A 20,404-nucleotide genomic window follows, 5' to 3' on the forward strand; every position below is an offset into this window, starting at 1 on the left:
TGGCCTAGCCCAGGCGGGAAAGCCACGTGCTGTCTTCTCAGGTGACAGCCAAGGAGCTGCCACTACCAGCAGCCCGGAGGCCTTCCTCAGCAGTGTGTCTGCTATAAGACCTGGTCTCTGCCTTAAGGTCCCTGAGTATCAAGCAGAGACTCCAAAACTGCGCAGTGTCTAAATCAAGGTTGGGAGACCACTGACTGACCGGCAGTCATGCAGAGGGTGTCGCCAGAGGCTGTGCTGGGCCACACCAGCCAGGCCGAGGGGCCGGTTCAGGGAGACTTGTGGGGCAGCTGGTCCTGGCATTGGAAGTGCGGTTGTTTCCTACCTGCCATCCCCTCTGCTCCCTGGTGCAGTTCGTCCTCTATTGGTCCCCAGAGCCTGCGTCAGTGCCTGTCGGGTTGCCAGCACCTGGGAAACATTTTCTCAATAAATCAATGAATGTTCTCATCCTGTGTTGGGAGTGTGAAACGTGGGGTCCTTGGGGTTGAACATACCACCCGTACTAATAAAATTTTGCCTGGAAACACTGGAACATACATTAAAAAGTAAAACAAAACCCTCGGCCGCGCCTGAGCCAACCCCTGTGCAGGTACCACAGCTGGGCGGCTGTCCGGTCCCTCCCGGCGGGGCTCACGTGCACCAGGGCGACCCGAGGATCCTTGCCCCGCAGACCCACTGGCCTTGGGGCGCCGTCCTCCCCTCCGCTCGGCCGCTGTCGCCGATTCTCATGGCCCTCACGTTTGCCTGCCCACAGCCGCTCCACACAGGATGTAATTAAATGCTTTGAAGAGCACTTCGGGACATTTGATTATGCAGAAAAACTCCGCAGAAATGTGAGCTGTTGTATGCAGCTGGTTTCCCCGCGGTCTCTGTCAGTGCTCACTGCTCTGTGAAAAGTCCTAGAGCGGGAGGAGGCTGGCAGCCCGTTGCAGGAGCTGGAGCCCCGGGCTGAGCGGATGCCTGGTTCACCCACCCTTCTCTCCCCAGGAGCTGCCAGAGCATGACCAGCCTGCTGGGCCCCGCTGCCTCGCCCGGCAAGGACGGCACCTCCTCTCTGCCCAGAAGGCAGGGCTCGCTGGCCCGGCCGCCGCTCCGTGCTCTGTATGACCTGCTGGTGGCGCCCATGGAGGGGGTAAGTGCCACTCACCGCACCTGAACAGCCGGCCCAGGATGGCCGGGCTTTTCCAGAATGGGTCTTCCCCATCCAGCGTCTGGCAGCTGAGTGGATGCGTGTTCTTGGGCGGCCGCAGGTTAGTGGACGGGGCCCTGGGTTCAAGCCCTAGCCCTGCTCCTGACTCCCAGTAAATTGGGCCTTGAGACCTCAGGTGCAGTGGGAATGCTGCGTGTCCGCTCAGTGGCTGGGTGTGGCCAGTTGGAGATGGTCTCTCAGGTGGGGAGCAGCCTGCCAGGACTCTTTCTTCTGCTTGAGCCAAGGTGAAGTGCGTCCTCAGGAAACCACACTGTGACTTGCAGGGATGTGTGTCAGCTTGACGAACATTTCTCAGGAGGCCGCACTGCCTGCTGGTGCCCTCTAGGCTCCCCTCGCTTGGGGACACCCAGGTGGAGCAAAGCGCAGAGCCTTTAGGAGCTGGCAGGTGGGTCTCTGGTGTGGCAATGCCTTTTCCTGGCTAGGTGACCTTGGCCAAGCTGCTACTCCTCCCTGAGTACCCATGTCCTCATTAGAAAATGAGGCCAGTGTGCCTAGAAGAGCCATCTCTGTGTCCCCAGCAGCTGGCACAGGGCCTGGTACATGTCAGCGCTCAGTCAAGTCCATGGAATGGTACACAGTCCAAAGCTGCATTTGATTTTTGGGTCTAGTGTGGATACAAAGCAGAAGACCCAAGGCAGAAAACACTAATGAATTTTCTGTGGCCACTCTTGTGTGGCACCTGGGACTTTGCAGCAGGTTATGGAGCAGAAGGAAGGGGCTGGGCCTGCCCGGGAGCGCCCTGCATCTGTGAGCCGCCCCCACCCTGTCCGCCGTCGACCAGGTGCCCGCTTCCTGCTTATTCTGGGCAGGATGACAAGTCCAGCGACAGGCCTGCAGGGGACACACCTGACAGTTGTTTGTCTCGCTGGGGGAACCTGGGGAGGCGGGACTGGGAAGGGCTCTTCCCTTGTATGGAAGGCAGGACTCCTGTGGGTGGAGAGCGGTGGCCCCTCCCTCCCCCAGAGTTTCCACCTGGAGGGAAGCTGCTACAGCTGGGAGTCTATAAAGTCTGCACTGTCTTTTTAAGAGTTTTTCTCCCTGAGGACTTTCCCCTTTGACTTAAAGAATGAAAATATGCCAATGGGGTTGGTGGCTGCTTGTGTCTGGACAGCTGTGCTCCTCCAGGGGTGCTGGCAGGGGAAGATTTATGGACTTGAGCCTCAGATGAGTTAGAACAGTGGTAAGTGGTGCCTTTACACTGTTAACTAAGGAGGGGAGAGCCTGGCCCCCAATGTGTGTGTGGGTCCTGAAGCTGTGGGGGCGCCTCTGTGTTCAGGGCTCCGGGTATGAACAGATGGGACGGGGCCCTGCTCTTGAAGTGAGGCATTTAGCCAGAAAGCAGACCCTTCATTCCTAATATTTAAGTGTTCTCATTTGTGACTGAGGAGTCTGACCACAGTGAAGAAGTTAGGCTGCCTGAAATAAGATGTGGAGAAAAACCTTTCAAAGGCTATTAAATGATCAGGGCAGGAGCTCTTGCTTGGCTACCTACTGTGACCCACTGCATTTCAGTAAAAACACCTCAATCTAGCCAAGAGTTCCTTCCATCTCAGTTTCATCCATTCACTCAACAAGTGTTTATTGACGTATGCTGAGCACAGCTGGGCACACTCCATCCTGGACACAGAGGAGACGGCCGAGAGAGGGTGGTGGCCCAGGTCTGATGCTCCCAGGCTCAGATGAGGGAGGGGAGGGGAGGTCCAGTCGCTTCCCCTCAGCTGGGCTGCCGGGTCTTCCGGCCGCTTCTCGTCTTGCTCCGAAGACCACTAGAGGGAGACACAGCACCACCCACCCCTCGCCGCTGTCAGCTGCCGGAGCCAGGCCCTTCTCCACATTTTCAGTGAAAATACAAATCAAAACCAAAAGTCCAAGATTATGAATCACTGACTTCAAGACTAAAACGATTAGCCTCTTCACGTGAGGCTTATAATTATTTGAACAACTGCCTTTGTTTCGCCGCAGTCCTGTTGCTAAGGGACTAGGTCAGATGGTATGAAAAGTGGAACAGAATTATGTTTCACTGCAGGCTTGTACCAGCCCTTGATTTAATTTCGCTTAGGGGAAACAGTGGTGTGGCTCTTTCCTGGAACCACGCTGTCCTTTGCTGTCAGGATGGGGTGAGCACGTCCAGTGGTCTTTGAGGAGGGCCCAGTTACATACGCACACGAGCCATCATCAGACATAAAGTCAAATCCTGTCTCAGACCCAAAGGAGAAAATGTTACCAGAGAAGAGTTGGATGTGTTTGGTGTCAAAGGGACAGGGACCCTGTTTGTGTCGTGGCAGTCGTTTGTAATCGCAGTAGAGTGAAGGGTAGTTCCTCTTGCCCGAGCCTGGACTTCCTTGCTTGAGGTGAAGGGATGGATATTGGACCAGTCCGGACCTCACAGCAGGCACACACGGAACCACGTGCCAGCAGCTGTGTTCCAGGGGCCGCACCAGCTGTGCCGAGGCCCCGCGGGACTGCTCCGAGAAGCTGCTCGTTCCCTCAGGTCCGTTTGCAGGTGGGGCTCCATCCAAGGCCAGAAGCTGCTTTCATCAAGGACCCAGATCTGGAGGAAATTCCCTAGGATTTGGTCAAATCTTTTTTTTTTTATTGAAGTATAGTTGATGTACAGCATGACATGTTACAGGGGTACAGCATGGTGAGTCAATTTCTGAACGTTGTGCTCTACCGAACCCCTCTTTAAACATCCAGGTTTGGGGCCTTTCAGGATCGTTGGGGTTTGGGCTTGTTTTGGTCTTGGTCACCCTTATCAGCATTTCCATTTGTTTAAACTCCCAGTTTCCTACATTTACAGTCTTAAAAACCAAGATGGTAGGACAGGAATGAAGAGTGAATGACTTTGATCAGAAAGAAGAGTCCTCCTCGTCCACCTCTGCTCTGACTAATGAATCTTCAGGGTTAAGCAGAGTCGCCTGTTTCAGGATCCCAGAAGCTGACTTAAAACTTGCTGTTCATGTCGGTTGGGTTGGTAAACTGATTCCTGAACACCAGAGCTTTGCCCAGGACGGCTCATCTGAGAACCCGAGGCAGGGACCTGGCCTGGCCAGGAGGGGAGCTTGGCGTTAGCTGGGTCAGGACCGTAATTACTGTGCTGGGGAAAGGAGACTCTTGCAAAATCAAGCAACGTGATGAACCAGTTAACCCTGGACCAGGTGCCTGGGGGTGAGACTGACGGGTCAGGTGCCTGGTTTGTAAATAGACTGGAGGCTCTGGAGACAGTCCGGGAATGTTTATCCACAGAACAGTCGGACCTTGACTGCAGAGTGGCGCGGAGGACAAGGCCCGTGAGTTGGGCACCACCAGGCTTTCTCATTGATTTCTGATTGAGACATCTGTAGTCACATTCAGATGAGGACAAACATCACCCAAGGACAGTGAGCGTTTCCACAACTGATTAGGAGAAGGAAAAATGGAGGCAGTTACTTGTAAGCTGCCTGTAGCACTGAACACGCTGGCGCGAGCACGCAGGCCAGCCAGCCAGTGCCCGCGAGGCAAGCAGTGTGCTGCCCGGGGTCGGTGTTGCCCGGGGTCAGTGCCGTGTGGGCCGATTCGAGCTGACGTTCAGCAGTGCCTCTCAGCCTGACCCCAGCAGCTTCTGGGGAGCTGAGGTGCGCCTGCCACTGAGGGTGTGAAGCTCCTTTGCCCCATGTCAGCCACAGCGAGGCCGCTGCGGCCAAACAGAGCCCTGAGCTGCGTTGGCTGAGGCCGCACCCTGGGTGTCCGGCAGGCCTCTCTGGCTCTAGTTGGCACTGGTCACGCGTCTCAGCAGTCAGATTCCTCACCCTCCCCGGCTCAGACTCTCCAGGCACACCAGTGGTTTGTTGTCTGGTTGGTCACAGAACACGGCTGAGTGGGTTGAATTTTGGCTTTTGCATTTCTGGTTGGAATACAGTGTCTACAATCTGTGTAGCTTTTAGTCGTGGTTTTGGAGTTATTTCTAACAGGTATGATATTTACTGAGACTGATGCATCCATCCGTGGCACCAAGATTTCTCAGAAGCATCAAAGAAAAGGTTTCTCTACCTTAAAATGTTCTGTTTGATCAATTCACTCAATCAAAAACATAAATCAGGGGAAAAAATCTTAAACCCTGTACACAGTTCTGGGATATCCAGATACCCAGCGGTTCTTTGCTTCTGGAATCCTTGTTGTAGATAGTAAAGTCCACGTCATCCCAAATCTAACCTGCCAGCAAGTTCATGGACCCAGTTTTCTTTCCCTCCCTCACAGTGATCAGGAATGTTCATTCTCTGGCCCGTGGTGCTGTGGAGCTCTGGGGGCCTCCTGCGTCCTACGTGCAAATGGAGCTCTCCACACTGCAGTGGGGGCTGCAGGCTGATATTCTGAGCCCCAGCCCTGTGCACAGAGCACGGACTTCCAAGCTGAGGTCAGGACACATGCACCATCACGACATTGGTGCCTTTTGAACAGTGCAGGACTCCCCACTCACCATGAGTATATATAGGAGATGACCATTGACCAAAATGGTGATCGAGTCAGAACTTACCAGCCAGGCAAACACTCAGGATCTGTTGGGGGCTGCCTAGAGGAACCGCAGACTCAGAAATTGGACTTCAGGGTCACTGCTTGGTGGTGGAGTTCTCAGGTTCAGGAGTCGTGGACACTCAGTGAACAGCTGACGATGGCGAGGGAGACGTGAAGATGAGGACATCTCTTCATCCCTGGGCTCAGTTTGGAGCTGGATGCTCTGCAGAGGCCATTTGTTGGTTTTAGCCACATGATTGTTCACAGACACAGGAGGGAGAGGGGATGAGTTGTGCTAGAAGAATGACTGAGGCCCAGCAGAAAGAATAGTGTGAATAATAGGAGGCCCAGCAATGCCTGGCAACCCTGGATCAGCGGACAGGTCTGGTCACACACCTGGCAGGTGGCCTGAGCCCCCACACTGCCCACATGCTGGGCAGCAGGAGTCTGGGCAGCGAGCAGGTGTCACTGTCACAGCTGCTGACCCATCCCCGAGGTCGGGGCACCATCAGCCCAGCTGCTCTGGCTCCACCTCCAGGTGCACTTGGCACCCGGCAGCAGCAGGGGTGCTCCAGAGTCCCTCTACCTGCCGGGCCAGGCAGGGGCCTTGGTGTGGCCCACTGTGGGGACATGGGCCCAGGGGTCAACAGCTGGAGTGGAGCAGGGATGTGGGCACCCAGCCTTTCCTAGCTCCCTGTGCCACCCCAGAAACCCATCACTGGCAACGCTGGGGTCACTGTGCATGCCCCGCTTCTCCCTTCCTGGGTTGTACAGTGATGCTCCTTGGGAAATTGCTCTTAAATCAAACAAGCAAATTGGCCTAATAATTTTTATTTCTGCTTTCTTTAGATGTGTCTAGAATTAAAAAAAAAAAGAAAAAGCCACAGGGGGTTTGTACAGATGGAATGTCCCGCCAGGCACATGTCACTTTGGGTTAGCCAAGTGCCTCCTGCGCCTTCAGCCAAGCGCTCACAGCAGCGCGGCCACGGTTCAGGCGTGCACACTCACTCCCCAGAGCACGGCGGCTGGGGTGGCAGATGGGCGAGGGGGGCCTGGCTGTGACCCTGCCCCAAGGTCCCTGTGGGCCTGCATGCTCCCCATCCCCGCAGGCTCAGGGCGGAGACCCCTTCATCTCTTCATTTACGCTCAGCCCATCTTGTCCAGTTTTCCCAATTGCTGTCCACTCGTTTTATCAAGATTCCCATGGCCTTCGTCTCTGCTTCTGTGGAGAGTGAAGGGTGTCTGTCTGCTGTGGGTCTGTGGCACCACGCCCTCAGGTCCTCACCTGGGCCTTTCAGGGGTGATGGGTGACCAATCAGTGTCAGATTCCTGCCAGCCCCAGGGGAGCAAGTGGGTCAGCACCTGCAGAGTCTGGGGCCAAGAGCTGTCCTCTGCTCAGGGGAGAGGGACAGAGGCCTGGAGGTGACGCGGGGTCTAGGAATCCAGACCTTTCTTCACGGGAGGTCATCCTGGCTCCCAAAGCTTCAGTCCACACTGTGGTTCTCCAGCCTCTTGTGCATCAAAATGGACAGCACATCCCACTCTGGTTGAGTTCTCACCATCTGTATGAGCGGGTTCATTCCTGTACAGCTGTGAGGGTCCCAGTGCCAACACAGCATCCCCTGGCTTGGTTCTTGGTATGCTCTGTGACTCACAGAGAGCTTTCTGGGATGGCTACCCTTTGCGTTAACCCCTGGCCCCCTATGGAAACATCTGGATGACCAGGGCTGGTCCTGTCTCCGTGGGAGTCCTCTGCCACGACGGGGGACCCCAGGCTCCTCCTTGCCCTCCTCCTCTGGCCTCCTCCTCCAGGTCCTCGGGGACTGAGACAGGCAGTGCTCCCGCAGGCCACGCCCCTGCCTGTCACCCACACTCCCCGTGGACCCTCTGGGGAGCCTGCCCTGGGCCCATCTCTGCCCTGACACGCGTGTCCGCTGCTCACTTGCCCTGCAGGGCCTGATGCACTCCAGCGGGCCCGTCGGCCGGCACCGACAGCTGGTCCTGGTTCTGGAAGGGGAGCTCTACCTCATCCCTTTCGCCCTCCTGAAGGGAAGCTCCTCCAACGAGTACCTCTACGAGCGCTTCGCCCTCATCGCCGTCCCCTCCATCCGCTCCCTCGGCCCGCAGTCCAAGGTGAGTGGGGTGCCCGGGGCGCAGTGCCCCGGCCAGGCTGGGCCCCCGCGGGGGAGGATGTGGACTCTGCAAAGCGTGGGCTTTATAGTTTGTAGCTGGTGGGCCGGCTTTGGAGTAGATCTGTCTGAAGGTGGGGGCAGCCCTCCGGACCCTGACAGTTCGCTGCTACCCCAGGGAGCCACGCTGTGTGTCATGTCCTTCTACATTTCTTTGCTGTGACATCAGGGTTGGGAGCTACTCACAGCACTAAGTCAGGCTTGAGGCCAGGCCAAGCATCTGAGGAAGCTGGTTACCCCCATCCCTCACGAGCCCCATGAGGCTGTACTCACCCCACCAGGCTGACCGTGGACTGAGCCGAGGGGCCGCAGGCAGGGAGGGCAGACAGATAAGATTAGTGTCAAGTGGAAGAGAATCCCACAGGCTGACAAAGATCCGAGAACAAGTGGGGCTTTCAGGAGACAGGAGGGGACTTGGGTCTGGTTCAGCGGAAGTCAGAATGGGCATGTCTGTGGAACTCAAGAGGGTGACACTGGGCCATCTGCGGGGCAGGGCTCGCCCACAGCCATTGCCGGCCCTGCCCACCTGTCTAGGGAGCCTTCTGAGCTGACCCGAACCCTCCTCCCTTTTCTAAACTTGTCCAGAGACCCTGAAACCCTGGCTTCCTTCTGACCACCCCCCGCCACCTCCTGCAGCGTCCTCGCTGCCCCAGAGCGGGGCTGTCTCCCCTCCGGGGGCCTGAACTGCTCCATCCTTGAGGTGACGACGCCCTCAAGCTGCCCGCTGCTCTTAGCACCCTCAGACCCCAGGAGGGCTCGGTCACACAGGCCCTTTCACAGAGGGAGGGCGTGTCAGCTGGTTTAAGGACCTCAGACCCCCGGCCTGGGGTGCTGGTGGCCCCCACGGGACCTGCCTCGACCTCCGCTGACCTTGGTCATTGGCTGGGTTGCAGTTGGGTCAGCGTCTGCTCACGGGTTTTGGAGCTCTGCGTTAGGGCTGCTTTAGTTACCAAATCATGTTCCTCATGGGAAAGAATCAGTTCAAAGTGAAAGAAATGATTTTCTCCAAGTTTTTCTTGTGTCCATGGTTGACTGAGCCCCAGATGTGAGCGCACTGTGTGCGGGCCCACACGGAGGACCGCCAGGAGCGCCCCGGGAAGTGGCGGGCGCGGCCTGTGGATGCAACAGCGAGCCGCCGTCTGCCCACGTAACCAGGGCTGGAGGGTGCCGTCTCCTGACCCGCACCCGACAGGCTCCTCTTCTCCAGAGTTTAAGGCATCACCAGGTGGAGACAACAAAAAGCTATTTTGCGATAATTTGATACTTGCTGTTTCTCAAAAAGCATCAAAAAGCACTGGGGAAAATCAGAACTTTGTTGGGCTTCTTTATGCTGACTTCACGTCAGTGCTGCTGTTCCTCTGCGGCAGGTAGAGTGGGAAGGAACGCCTGCCTTTTCAGCCTGTAGTGCCTCTAAGGACTGGATTTGGCCCTGCTCCCCTGAGCGTGATGTGCTTTTTGCACTTTAAACAGTCACCCCTCAAAGCTCCTGACACATCAGGAGTGCGTTCCCTCTCATTTAGGGGCTCACAGGGGGTCTGTGGGAGAGGGATGTGGGGCAGGCGACACAGCCCCTCCCTCCCACAGGCCGTCCTGTCGATGCTCCTCCCCCGGCCCTCCCGGCCTGATGAGCAGGAAGGGTTCTTCCTGCCACCTAGTCCTGATTATTTTCAAGAGCTTGTCACAGCAGCTGTGATTCTCAGTAAGACGTGCACCTGTGTCAGAAAGGTGGGAAAAGCAGAGTGAATGAGGTTTGGGGAGAACAGGCAGAGCCACGCTGGACCCAGGGCTGCAGAGAGCTGACCGTCCCCACGCTCGGCCGCTGGGCAGCCTGGCTGCTGTCTGATGGCTGGTCTGCGGTCTCCCCTCCCCTCCCAGTCTCACCTGAGGAAGAACCCGCCCACGTTCTCCAGCTCCACATCCATGGCGGCCGTAGTGGGCAATCCCAAGCTCCCATCAGCAGTGATGGACAGGTGGCTGTGGGGCCCGATGCCCTCGGCTGAGGAGGAAGCCTACATGGTGGCAGAGCTGCTGGGCTGCCAGCCCCTGGTGGGCAGTGTGGCTACCAAAGAGCGGGTCATGAGTGCCCTGACCCAGGCTGAGTGTGTCCACTTCGCCACTCACATCTCTTGGAAACTGTCGGCCTTGGTCCTCACACCCAGTGTGGACGGCAATCCCGCCGGCAGCAAGAGCTCCTTCGGCCACCCCTACACGATCCCCGAGTCCCTGCGGGTGCAGGACGACGCCAGCGACGGGGAGAGCCTCTCGGACTGCCCACCGCTGCAGGAGCTGCTGCTCACGGCCGCTGACGTCCTGGACCTGCGGCTGCCCGTGAAGCTGGTGGTCCTCGGCTCATCCCAGGAGTCCAACAGCAAAGTCACAGCCGACGGGGTCATTGCACTGACACGGGCCTTCCTGGCGGCTGGCGCACAGTGTGTCCTCGTGTCTCTGTGGCCTGTGCCTGTGGCCGCTTCCAAGATGTTCCTGCATGCCCTGTACTCGTCCCTGCTGAATGGCCTGAAGGCCAGCGCGGCCCTGGGCGAGGCCATGAAGGTGGTGCAGAGCAGCAAGGCCTTCTCGCACCCCTCCAACTGGGCAGGTAGGAGCTCGGGCCGTAGGTCGAGCGCCTGGGGGGCGGTCCTCACAGCCCCGGGTTGGGGTGGGGAGGGTGGGGCCGGCCCTGGCGAAGGCAGTGTGGAGACTGAGGGAGAGCACCTTGCTGGCTGGGACTCTTGCCTGCTGCCAGGTCAGTCTCGTGTTACACAAATATTTAAGTAGTCTTTCAACAGCGAGCAGCAGAAAGGTTTGTGTGTGTCAGGCTCCCCTGATGTGTGTGCTGCGCGGCCCCTCAGGTGAAATCCCAAACCATAGGAGGGAGAGGTCAGTGCGGTAGAAAGACCCTAGATTTGGTCACTGGAGGACTCGAGTAAGATCGGGATCCGTGTCAGGCTGTGTGGCCCAGACAGGTTACTTACCCTCTCTGTGTCCTCGGTGGTAACAAGGGGACGGTGGTGGCTCCTTGTATGAGGAGCGGGCTGGATGTCTCGTGCTGTGTGAGGAGGGCTGGCAGCTCAGGGCATGGTCCCCTGCCACTGCCGGGAGATGCAGAAATCAGTTGGAGTTCCCATGATCATTTTCAGCAAATGTCTGTTTCGGGTCCGTTCATGGCAGTCAGCAGGGCCTGAGCTGCATGTGGTACCACAGAACGTTCTGCAGGGCCTGGGGGGACCCAGCCCAAGTGCTTGGCCATTTAGTCCTGTCAGGACCGCCTCCCCATCTTCCTGATGTGTTCATGGACGTGGTATTTCTGTCATTGTTTAGTTTCGGTGCCAATACAAAAGCCATCTGTTCTGGGGAAAGTGATGTTTAATGATGCTGCCTTGTTACCCTTAAAACAGCCTTGCCTCATTCATTCTTAGAAAACCCTTTCCCTCCATTACTTGGGGGCAGGTTGGTCGTAAAGTTGCTTGGTGGAGACTGTACCACCGTGCCTCCCCCCAGGCCTGCTGATGGCGTGGGTGCTGGGAAAGGAAGCCGGGGGGCAGGAGGGAGGGGTGGGACCCAGGCAGATGGATGTGTGGCTCCTTCCCAGCCCCGACTCTGTTGGCTCAGGTGCTGCCTCCTGTCCCCTCGTCTGATGGCCCCAAGGAGTCAAGCACACCTGCCCCTCCATCCCTGGGCTCATTCTAGACACAGATGAATTTAGGAAAAACAAGGGAGGTCATTTCCCAGGATGCTGGCCAAGCCAGGGAAGGGCCCCAGAGGCCACACAGCCTGTTCCTGCCCTCACTCACTGCGCCGCAGGAAAGCAGAGGCATTTTCCTGAGCCATTGTCACAGTGAAACAGCACCATCCACTTACTGAGCAATTAAACAGTATCGACTCTTAAAAGGGAGGGGACAGATGGGTACCAAACTGCTCCCAGTGAGTGAGATGCCCCAGTCTAGCCTGTGGAGCAGCTGTGCTGGGCGGGCCCCTCTTCCTGCAACAAATGAGCTAGAGAGGCCAGGCCAGGACTGGGCGAGGGTGGCCCTGAGGTGCCGTCCGTGCTCCCCACAGGGTTCTTGCTCATCGGGAGCGACGTGAAGCTCAACAGCCCCTCCTCACTCATCGGCCAGGCCCTCACAGAGATCCTCCAGCACCCGGAGCGAGCGCGGGACGCCCTGCGAGTGCTGCTGCACCTGGTAAAGGGCCCCCAGAGACACCAGGGGCAGGGTGAGGCTGGAGGGTTTCCACAGCACCGGGGGCGTGAGCAGGTGGAGGGAAACTGTCCCCAGGGTCTGTGGGCATAGCCAGTCATTATGTGTGATGGGGACGTGTGTGCTGTCACACTGACGGCTGTGGCCATCCTTGCCAGACCTGGGGGTGGTGGGGAGCAGCCGAGGGGGACCTGGAGCAGGGCCTCGCCACAGCCACCTCCAGCCACATGGCTTTGGGCAAGTCAGCTTGGCTCTCTGAGCCTCAACTTCCTGGTGTGGAAGCGGGGATGAGACGTTCCCTTTTCAAGGTTATCGTGAGAATTAGAGAAAAGGCGAGAATAGGGTCCTGGTAGCTGAGAGCTGGTATTCTATGATCAGATGACACCGGGCTTCCCCTAAACTCAGTTGGAAGAAGAGTCCAAGCCTGACCCTCCCCTTGGCGGAGCTGTGATGGGAGTATAATCAGAGCCCCCACGCCACTGTCTGCAGGATGTAGGGCTACAAGTCAAGCTGGTTCCAACCTTCCACCTTGATAACCTGGAAGGCAGTTTCGAACGATTTAGAACTCTTGGCCTCCTTGGAGTTCTGTGCCAGGAAGACCAGCTCAGTCCCAGCCCAGGCCTGGGCAGCAAGGGTGGACAGCCCACGCCACCTAAGCTCTTTCCAAACCTAAGGCAAAGAGCCGCCTGTGGCCACCTCGCAGCACAGAGAGGCACTGGGCTCTGCCAGCTTCCAGGTGGGCCTGTCCCCTTGGCCAGGCGAACGCTGCCCACGGGCCTGGGGCGGCAGCTCTCAGAGAACTCCTGAGAGATCAGTCACAGACATTTCTTAAGCTCAGGTCTGCCCTGAGATTTTCCTAGCCTGAAGGAAATCAGTGTGTGAACAAGGAGAATGCTGGAGCCTGGAACCTCCGACAGCCCCAGGCCAGACGTGAGGACACCCAGCCACCTGCTGCGGGGTAGACGTGCTCACGTGCTTTGAGAATTCGGGGAGACTTTCTCAACTGATTTTAACCTGTGCCTGGAGACGGCTCAGAGCCTTTAAGCTGCTCAGCAGTAGGACACTTCTCAGGTCCCTATCACCCCCAGAAGTGCCCTCCTTCCTTGCTGCAGCCCCCAGACCACTTTCCTGGATGACTGAGTGGCCCTCTCCACACGTTTGCTTTCTCCTCCCAGGCCAGGCTGTGGAGTAAGAGCCATGTCTCTCCGCTCCCATTTGGCCAGGGTTTTCTCTTCTTTCTTGGCTTCACCTTCTAGGGTGAGTACAGGGGCCATGGGTCAAGTTCACCAGTCCTCACTTCCTTCTGACTACCCAGTGGACAGTGTCCCCAAGGCCTGTCCAACTGTCTGTCCTGCCCGGGAAGGCTTTTTTCTCCTACCTGTGATGTCAGCCCCCAGCAACCCAGGGTTTTACAGCAAGAAAAGTCCCAGGTGACATCTTGGACAGCTCTCCTTCCCCTCTAGTTACAGCACATGTGCCCCAAGGCAGGTGAGAACTCAGGATGGACTGAGGTTTCCCTTAGAGAGAAAAACAGCCAGGGGAAGGCCTGCAGCTCCAGCAGGTGCTGTGGGTGCTCCTGGGGGTCAGGTGGCAGTTTCCTGGATGAACGCAGCCCACACGTGCCAGGCCCCGGGAAAGGTCACTGGATGGGCAGGGGTGTCCCAGGCTGCAGGAAGGGAGTCAGAGGGGGACGAGGCCCTGTGGTGGGCACTGCTTGGGGTGAGTGTGAGGCATGTGGGGTGGTGAGAGGGGGTATGTCCTAGTGATGGGGAGCAGTCAGTGCAGGGTTTGGGGCGGGCCCTGGGCCAGAGGCTGGTTTTCAGACAAATTGCTTCAGTCTGTGGAGGAGAGCTTGGAGCCCAGAGCTGGGTTAAGGGTCTTCTGAGTCACCCAGCCCCTCCCTCTGCACACCGCTGCAGTGTCGTGGTCCTCAGGCCTGGGCGCCCAGTGGCAGCAGTCAGCCCTGCACGCTTCATGCAATGGCTTGGTGTTTCCCCAAAGCCACCTGGAGAGAAACCAGGGCTGAAACTGCCCCGAGTAGAGCAGCACCTCACACCCCCTCCCTTCCAGGTGGAGAAGTCCCTGCAGCGCATTCAGAACGGGCAGCGCAACGCCATGTACACGTCCCAGCAGAGTGTGGAGAACAAGGTGGGCGGCATCCCCGGCTGGCAGGCCCTCCTCACCGCTGTGGGCTTCCGGCTGGACCCCCCAGCCAGTGGCCTGCCAGCGGCTGTCTTCTTCCCAACCTCCGACCCTGGTGACCGGCTCCAGCAGTGCAGCAGCACCATCCAGTCCCTGCTGGGTAAGCCTCGGGCAGGGCGGGGACGGAGGGACTGGCTGACAGCACAAGCAGGGTGGTGGCTGGCTGTGGTCCCGCCGGCTCTCATACGTGGGAGTGAGGGGGGCAGGGGAGACACCAGGGAGGCCCGGACACAGACTCCCCAACTTGGGGAAGAGGGCGCTTGTCCTGACTCTCCCGTCTATGACGGGAACACACCCTCTGCCCCAGCTCTGCCTCCTGGGGTGCCGAGAGGTCATGCCGGGCAAGCCAGCTATTACTGTTCCACCAGCAGCTTCAGATCTGATGGAGCCGTGCAGCTGACCCCAGGGTGAAGCGGGCGCAGGTGCTCAGGGTTGCCTTTAGTGCTTCGCTCAGAAGGGGTGATGCTGCCTGAGCAGCTGAGGCCGGGTCCTGCAGTGTGACCATGCACTTGGAGGACAGTGCAGGGCTGGGACTGGCCTCTGCCTCCACCTGCCTTTCTCGGAGACCCCCCCGCTCTTCCCGAGTCAGACATGAACACATGTCTGAAAATGCCAGTGCTGAGCACTTGGGGCTCTTTTCCTGGGAAGGCACAGGACTGTGGGTGCTGAGGCCCCCTAGATAAAGCTTGCCTTCTCCTCTTGCGTTAGGTCTGCCCAACCCTGCCCTCCAAGCCCTCTGCAAGCTCATCACTGCCTCGGAGACAGGCGAGCAGCTCATCAGCCGGGTGAGTCAGGCCAGGCAAGCTGCGGCCAGGCCTGGGGGCTGCGCCGAGGTGGGAAGACAGTGATTTGGCCCCAAGTAGGAACCTGCACGTGATGCGTCTCATTGCTTTTTTTCAGCCTTAGTGATTAGAAGGAAAAGGCAAGGGCTGTGAGAACGGTCCTCCCTGCAGCTGCAGGCCTGGAAGAGCAAGTTCTCGCACTGTCCCCTCTGGGCGCTGAGTCCCAAGAGTACTAGGGCCCTCAGAGGATGCGTATGGGACCCCGGTCACCTGGGCCCTCAGGACATGTCCTGAACTCTCCATCCAGGGCCCCCCACCCCGCATCAGGCTGCACAGCCCCAGCCGCCGTCTCTTCGCTGGCTGACAAGTGCCGCGGTGGAGGGCCAGCCCATCTGGACGGCTGCGGGTGTTCCAATACTTACTCTCAGGTCAGAGTATGATCCCTGCTTGAAACAAAACAGCCACTGAGGCACAGCAGTGAGCACAAAGTCAATTCTCATGAAAGATACTGCTTGGCCAGTATTTTAACATGTACTTTAAGAAAATGTAGAGCTAATTCAGAGAACTGGAGGACTGTAACTCACAGTATCATGTAGGCCCTTCCAACCTGGCCTCACACCTTCTGTTCCTACTGGCCAGCGAGGGTCTGGAACAAGCCCCAGGATGAAGGCCACGCATGGGAGACCTGGCTAGAGTGGCAACACCTGAAGCACAGAGTAGTTTTCTCTGGTCATCTTGGAGTGTGATAACTTGAAAAATAGATTATTCGATATTTATTGGCAAATTTCCTTTTAAGCAGAACTATTTCTATGTGGAAATAAAGCTGCTCCATCTAGGATTGACCTCTTAAAATGGGAGTGGTGCCTGGAGCCACCCCTACCTGCGGTGGTTTCCGGCCTGCTTTTGGAACATAGCTCACTGACTCGGCCCCTCCACTGAGTTTCTCACTTTGTAATGAGTGTTACATGTGCTTGTTGAATAGAAGCAGGAAGACACTTAAACATCCTGAACCCAGGAGGGCTAGAAGCCTGTGCTTTACAAAAAGAAAAAACTAAAATTGCACTTGCAGGGCAAAGCTGAGAGTCCAGAAAGCCAGTCGCTTTAATTCCTTGCTAGTAGTGGCGGCACAGGGACTTTGGCAGGGAAGCGTCCTGGCCGCCCCTGGTGGCTGGTGGGCATTTCCGAGTCACTCTGGAACCAGAGACTCTGCTTTCTAAGGCGGCCTGTACGCCTGCTGTGCCCCTTCCCCTCTCCCAGCCACCCCTGAGCCCGAGTCCCCCCCGAGCGCGTCTGGCCTGGGTGTGGCTGTCCGTTTTCCTGTGTGTCCTGCTGACTCTCGCTCCTCTCCCCCCGGGTCAGAGCCGTGGGCCTGGTGTGGCGCCTCCTACAGCAGTGATCAGCTTGTGCTGCATAACAACCTGTGCTTGAGTCTAAACTCTCTTCTCTCTCTCTCTTTTTCTTTCTTTTTCTTAAAATCTGCTGGCCGAAGGCTGTTAAAAATATGGTTGGAATGGTGAGTACCACTTTGAGTAGCACTGTTGTCAGGTGAGCCCCTGCACCCGCCCACCCCGAGGTCCCCCGGCACTGCTGTCTCGCAGGCACGCAGGCCGGGGGCCGTGCCGCTGGCTCAGGCGGTCTGCCCCCTCCTCTGCTCTGCTCCCTTTCCTGCTCCACCCTTCTTGTGTTCTTGGTTTGAGCTTTCAAGTTCCCTCAGAACAGCAGGGAAGAAGTGACTTTAAGTGAGCAACACTGAACCCACACAAGGCCCTGGTGGAGTTCCCACACTCAGCAGGTTACTGTCTTCTTCCTTGAGTGCTGAGGCTCCGGGATGTAGTGTGGGAGTCCCCTCACCATCTACCTCGAGCTCATAAAGAGGGAGGCGACGGTGCTATACCCCACCCCTCTCCTCGTCCCCGAGCCCCTCCTGCGCTCAGAGCCCCGTGACCAGTGATCGAGGGAAGAGGCGGGAGGCAGAAACCCTGACTGAGCCGCCGACAGAGGACAACAGGACAGTAGGCATAAAGGCACCGTGAAAAGAATTTCAGATGCTGCCCCCGTGTAAGGTCATTAGAAATGACAAGAACAGGTGACACAGGAATAACTTAGGGACAAATCGTGGGGGGCCGGACGCAGCGGCTGCTGACGCTCTCCCCACTCAGCTCCACCAGGTGCTGGTCCAGCTGCAGGCCGGTGAGAAGGAGCAGGACTTCACATCGGCCCCCATTCAGGTCTCCATCAGCGTCCAGCTGTGGCGGCTCCCGGGATGTCACGAGTTCCTGGCGGCTCTAGGTAGGACAGAGCGTCCTTCACTTAATTGGCTTCTTCTGTTCCATTTTTTTTAAAGTGCTCTTTTCTCCTAGTTTCTGCTGAGTGAAGTTGGTAAGCTCTTAGGGGTCTTAGTGTTTATTACTTACAAATCGTTTATGCAAAGACTATTGTTAGCAGTTTCCAAAATGTCCTTCCAGCTGCCCCATCTCTCCTACATTAGGATGTCTCCCACCTGCAGGCATCACTGAGATGAATCTGCTAGATGCCAATATTGTTGGGAGTCATGCCATGAAGTCATAAAATAATGATTTAATATTGGTCTCTATCACTGGCTCCTGGAACTTGGCAGAAAAAAATACAGTTGAAACCACCTTTGACTTGACTGTAGGGACCTAGAAGTGCACATTCCAGGATCCTTGTTCAGTGCAGGACACTCGCTTCTCAACACTGTAACACAGCTGAAGCAGCTCCTGACACAATAGCTACTTTTTTTTACCACAAGTACATTTGTTGATAAAACTGCCTCAAGAGGCTTTAAGCGGCTCCTTCTGCCTCACTTAAGTGCCTGTGTGACTTGCTGAGGAGCTATTCACTCTACAAGCCTTTTTTGGAACACCTGTTATGTGCCGGGCAATGTTCCAGGCACTGGGGATGCAGCAGTGAATGAAGGACAAAAGGTCCTATCCTCAGAGTTTTCATTCTAGTGAGGAAGACAGACAGACACAGAAAGGACCTAATCGAAGGGGGGCACCTCAGAAGGTGAGGAAGCAGCGTCAAGGACAAAGACATCAGGGTCACAGTGATTGGCTGGAGGGGTCAGGGCAGGGAGCCAGGCGGGCCCTGAACGCCTGCGGATGGTTTTCAGGATGAAAGAGCCAGGCAGAGGGAAGAGCCATCGAAGAGCATGAGGCCTGTGCAGGCGTGCGGACGGGCTGTCTGACACCCCTGGGCCGGGGTATCACTGGCGCTCTCTGGTGTTAGGATCACGGGCGATTTTCACGGATGCTCTTGCTTCTCTGTCCTTTCCGAATCCCACTGATAGTTGAGGGGCAAGGCAGGGTGAACATACTTAGACTGTGGAGGAGACGCGCCCCCTTCCAGCCCTCAGCCGTCATAACCCATCACGGAGCTGCTGGTTATTTAGAGAACTCAGTTCTATTGGAGCAGCCCATTCAAACCGGTTTCATAAAGTAAACATTTCTAACTAAAATATTACATTTATATTATTTGTTATTTGTTTTCTAAAAGCTGAGTTCTCTGAGACCTTCCTGTTGTTTTCAGGCACCATTTTTGAGTTCACAGGGGAAAATGTCCCACAGCAATGAGAATGCTGAGCGGCCTCTCTAGTGAACCTAATTCCCAAAGGAATGGTGGTGTCAGACCAACATCAGAATTATAAGAATAAAAAAGACAGAGTTCTCCTTTGATGACTACACCCCGTCATGCACCGAGTATCATGGGTCCCTGTCATTGGAACACTGAGGTCTGAGGAGGGAAAGGGCCTGGGATCACAGTAGCCTTCCTGGGTCCCTGACCGCCCCCCACCCCAGCTGTCAGCACTGAGTGTTTGTACTGTTTCAAGCCGAGCTCCGTGATCCAGGGAGGAGACCCTACCTTCTTGCTTGGTGATCCTGTCTGTGGCCACAGCGTCTGTGTTGGACGTCTTCCTCCTGCACTCCTCCCAGGAGACGTGCCGGGTGCCTCTGTGATGGCTCCTGATTAGTCCAAGTGCTGTGGCAACGGCTCGTTAGGCACCTCCTGCCCTTTGCTGTGTGGGCGCCATGACTCATCAGAACCACCGTCAGACTCAGGAGCAGCCCCCCTGGGCCCTGGCAGAGCAAAGTGCCGTCCCTGCAGGGTGGTTCAGCCAAGAAAGCAGATGCTGCCGTGCTAGACACAGCTCATGTCAGAGCCCTTGGTGGCAAACACTGACCACGCGTGGAGACACTGTCCTTGCCCCTGAGCAGCTTCCACCTTCCCTGCACCAGCTTTAAATACTGGACCCAGTGTTTGTCCCGGACAGTCTTCTTTAAGTGGATTGTTCTGCAAAAGAATGGAGACAAGTGTTAATGAGCCTAATTCCCACCCTCATCTCCAGAGAACGCAGTTCAGGGCGAGAGAGCAGCCAGCGCTCAAGGGACAGAGGGGAGCCAGGCTGGGTGGCCTGCACAAGGCACAGGTGTGAAGGGCTAGGGGCACGACCCTGACGTCCACGGGAGCATGTGCAAGCGGGCGGCCCCAGGCGGGGTTTGCTGAGGGGTCTGCAGGGGAGCCCGTGGGACTGTATGGCGGCGCTCACCCTTTTCAGATATGGGATCTTCCCTAAGGAAGCAGCTATTCACATTCTTTGTTTCTCCAGGTTTTGATCTCTGTGAAGTTGGTCAGGAGGAAGTAATTCTGAAAACCGGGAAACAGGCCAACCGACGAACCATGCACTTTGCGCTGCAGGCCCTGCTCGCGCTCTTTGGTAAACACTCTGCGCGGCGCCGCCCCCGGGGCCACAGGCACAGACCTGACTATGGTTTGGGAAGGGGAAGAATTAAGTGAACAAACGTTCTGTGTGTGTTAGGGATTGTCCAAATAAGCAGAAACTCCCTGCTCTCATGGAATTTTCGGTGCTCAGAAGATGTGCAGATTAAGGGACCAGGAGATGAGGGTGGTGGGCAGATCCTGGCCTGCGAGGAGGCAATTTTCAGGACCCTGGGGGCAAGCCTGCCCGCCCACCTGCCTGCCCACCCTTCCCAAAGGGCTGAGTGAGACTACATGCTGGCTCGGCTGGTGGCCAAGGTTTAAGGCAGCCAGCAGGGTCTGCTGATGAATGGTCTGCATCCGACCAGAGAGGGTCAAAGATGATTTCTGGAGCAGCTCCCAGAATGGGACTGCTTTTGCTGAGACCCTGAAAATGGCAGGATAACAGGTTTGAGTTGTTCCATCTTGGACATGTTCAGTTTTGAAATATCTGCTGGACACCTTCACAGGCAGCTGATTCACCACGGAGTGATAAATGTGCATACGGGTCGGAGGGGAAGAGGACCTCATCCTGTGGGCACTCCAGGGGTCAAAGGCTAC

General features: G+C 56.9%; 1 protein-coding gene and 1 long non-coding RNA gene across 5 annotated transcripts in view; one reads left to right on the forward strand and one right to left on the reverse strand.

Moving 5' to 3' along the window:
- TTC28 (tetratricopeptide repeat domain 28) overlaps positions 1 to 20,404 on the forward strand; it is a 480,591-nt gene that overhangs the window by 454,242 nt on the left and 5,945 nt on the right. Inside the window, exons 14-22 of the mRNA XM_072953148.1 lie at positions 985 to 1,129; positions 7,652 to 7,831; positions 9,763 to 10,483; positions 11,944 to 12,068; positions 14,154 to 14,385; positions 14,994 to 15,070; positions 16,557 to 16,580; positions 17,227 to 17,356; positions 19,695 to 19,802. Coding sequence (XP_072809249.1) covers positions 985 to 1,129; positions 7,652 to 7,831; positions 9,763 to 10,483; positions 11,944 to 12,068; positions 14,154 to 14,385; positions 14,994 to 15,070; positions 16,557 to 16,580; positions 17,227 to 17,356; positions 19,695 to 19,802 — 1,742 coding nt within the window. The remainder of the gene's footprint in view (positions 1 to 984; positions 1,130 to 7,651; positions 7,832 to 9,762; positions 10,484 to 11,943; positions 12,069 to 14,153; positions 14,386 to 14,993; positions 15,071 to 16,556; positions 16,581 to 17,226; positions 17,357 to 19,694; positions 19,803 to 20,404) is intronic.
- The window catches only part of LOC140690924 (uncharacterized), a 35,499-nt gene continuing 30,897 nt past the window's right edge, over positions 15,803 to 20,404 (reverse strand). For 3 of the 4 annotated variants that reach the window (XR_012066283.1, XR_012066284.1, XR_012066287.1), the window contains 2 exons: positions 18,950 to 19,378; positions 15,803 to 18,370 (listed from right to left, as the gene is read on the reverse strand). This is a non-coding gene — a long non-coding RNA (uncharacterized lncRNA). The remainder of the gene's footprint in view (positions 18,371 to 18,949; positions 19,379 to 20,404) is intronic. The other variant, XR_012066286.1, reaches the window with a different exon arrangement.

Source organism: Vicugna pacos, chromosome 32 (assembly GCF_048564905.1).
Source record: "Vicugna pacos chromosome 32, VicPac4, whole genome shotgun sequence".
NCBI classification, from domain to species: Eukaryota; Metazoa; Chordata; class Mammalia; order Artiodactyla; family Camelidae; genus Vicugna; species Vicugna pacos.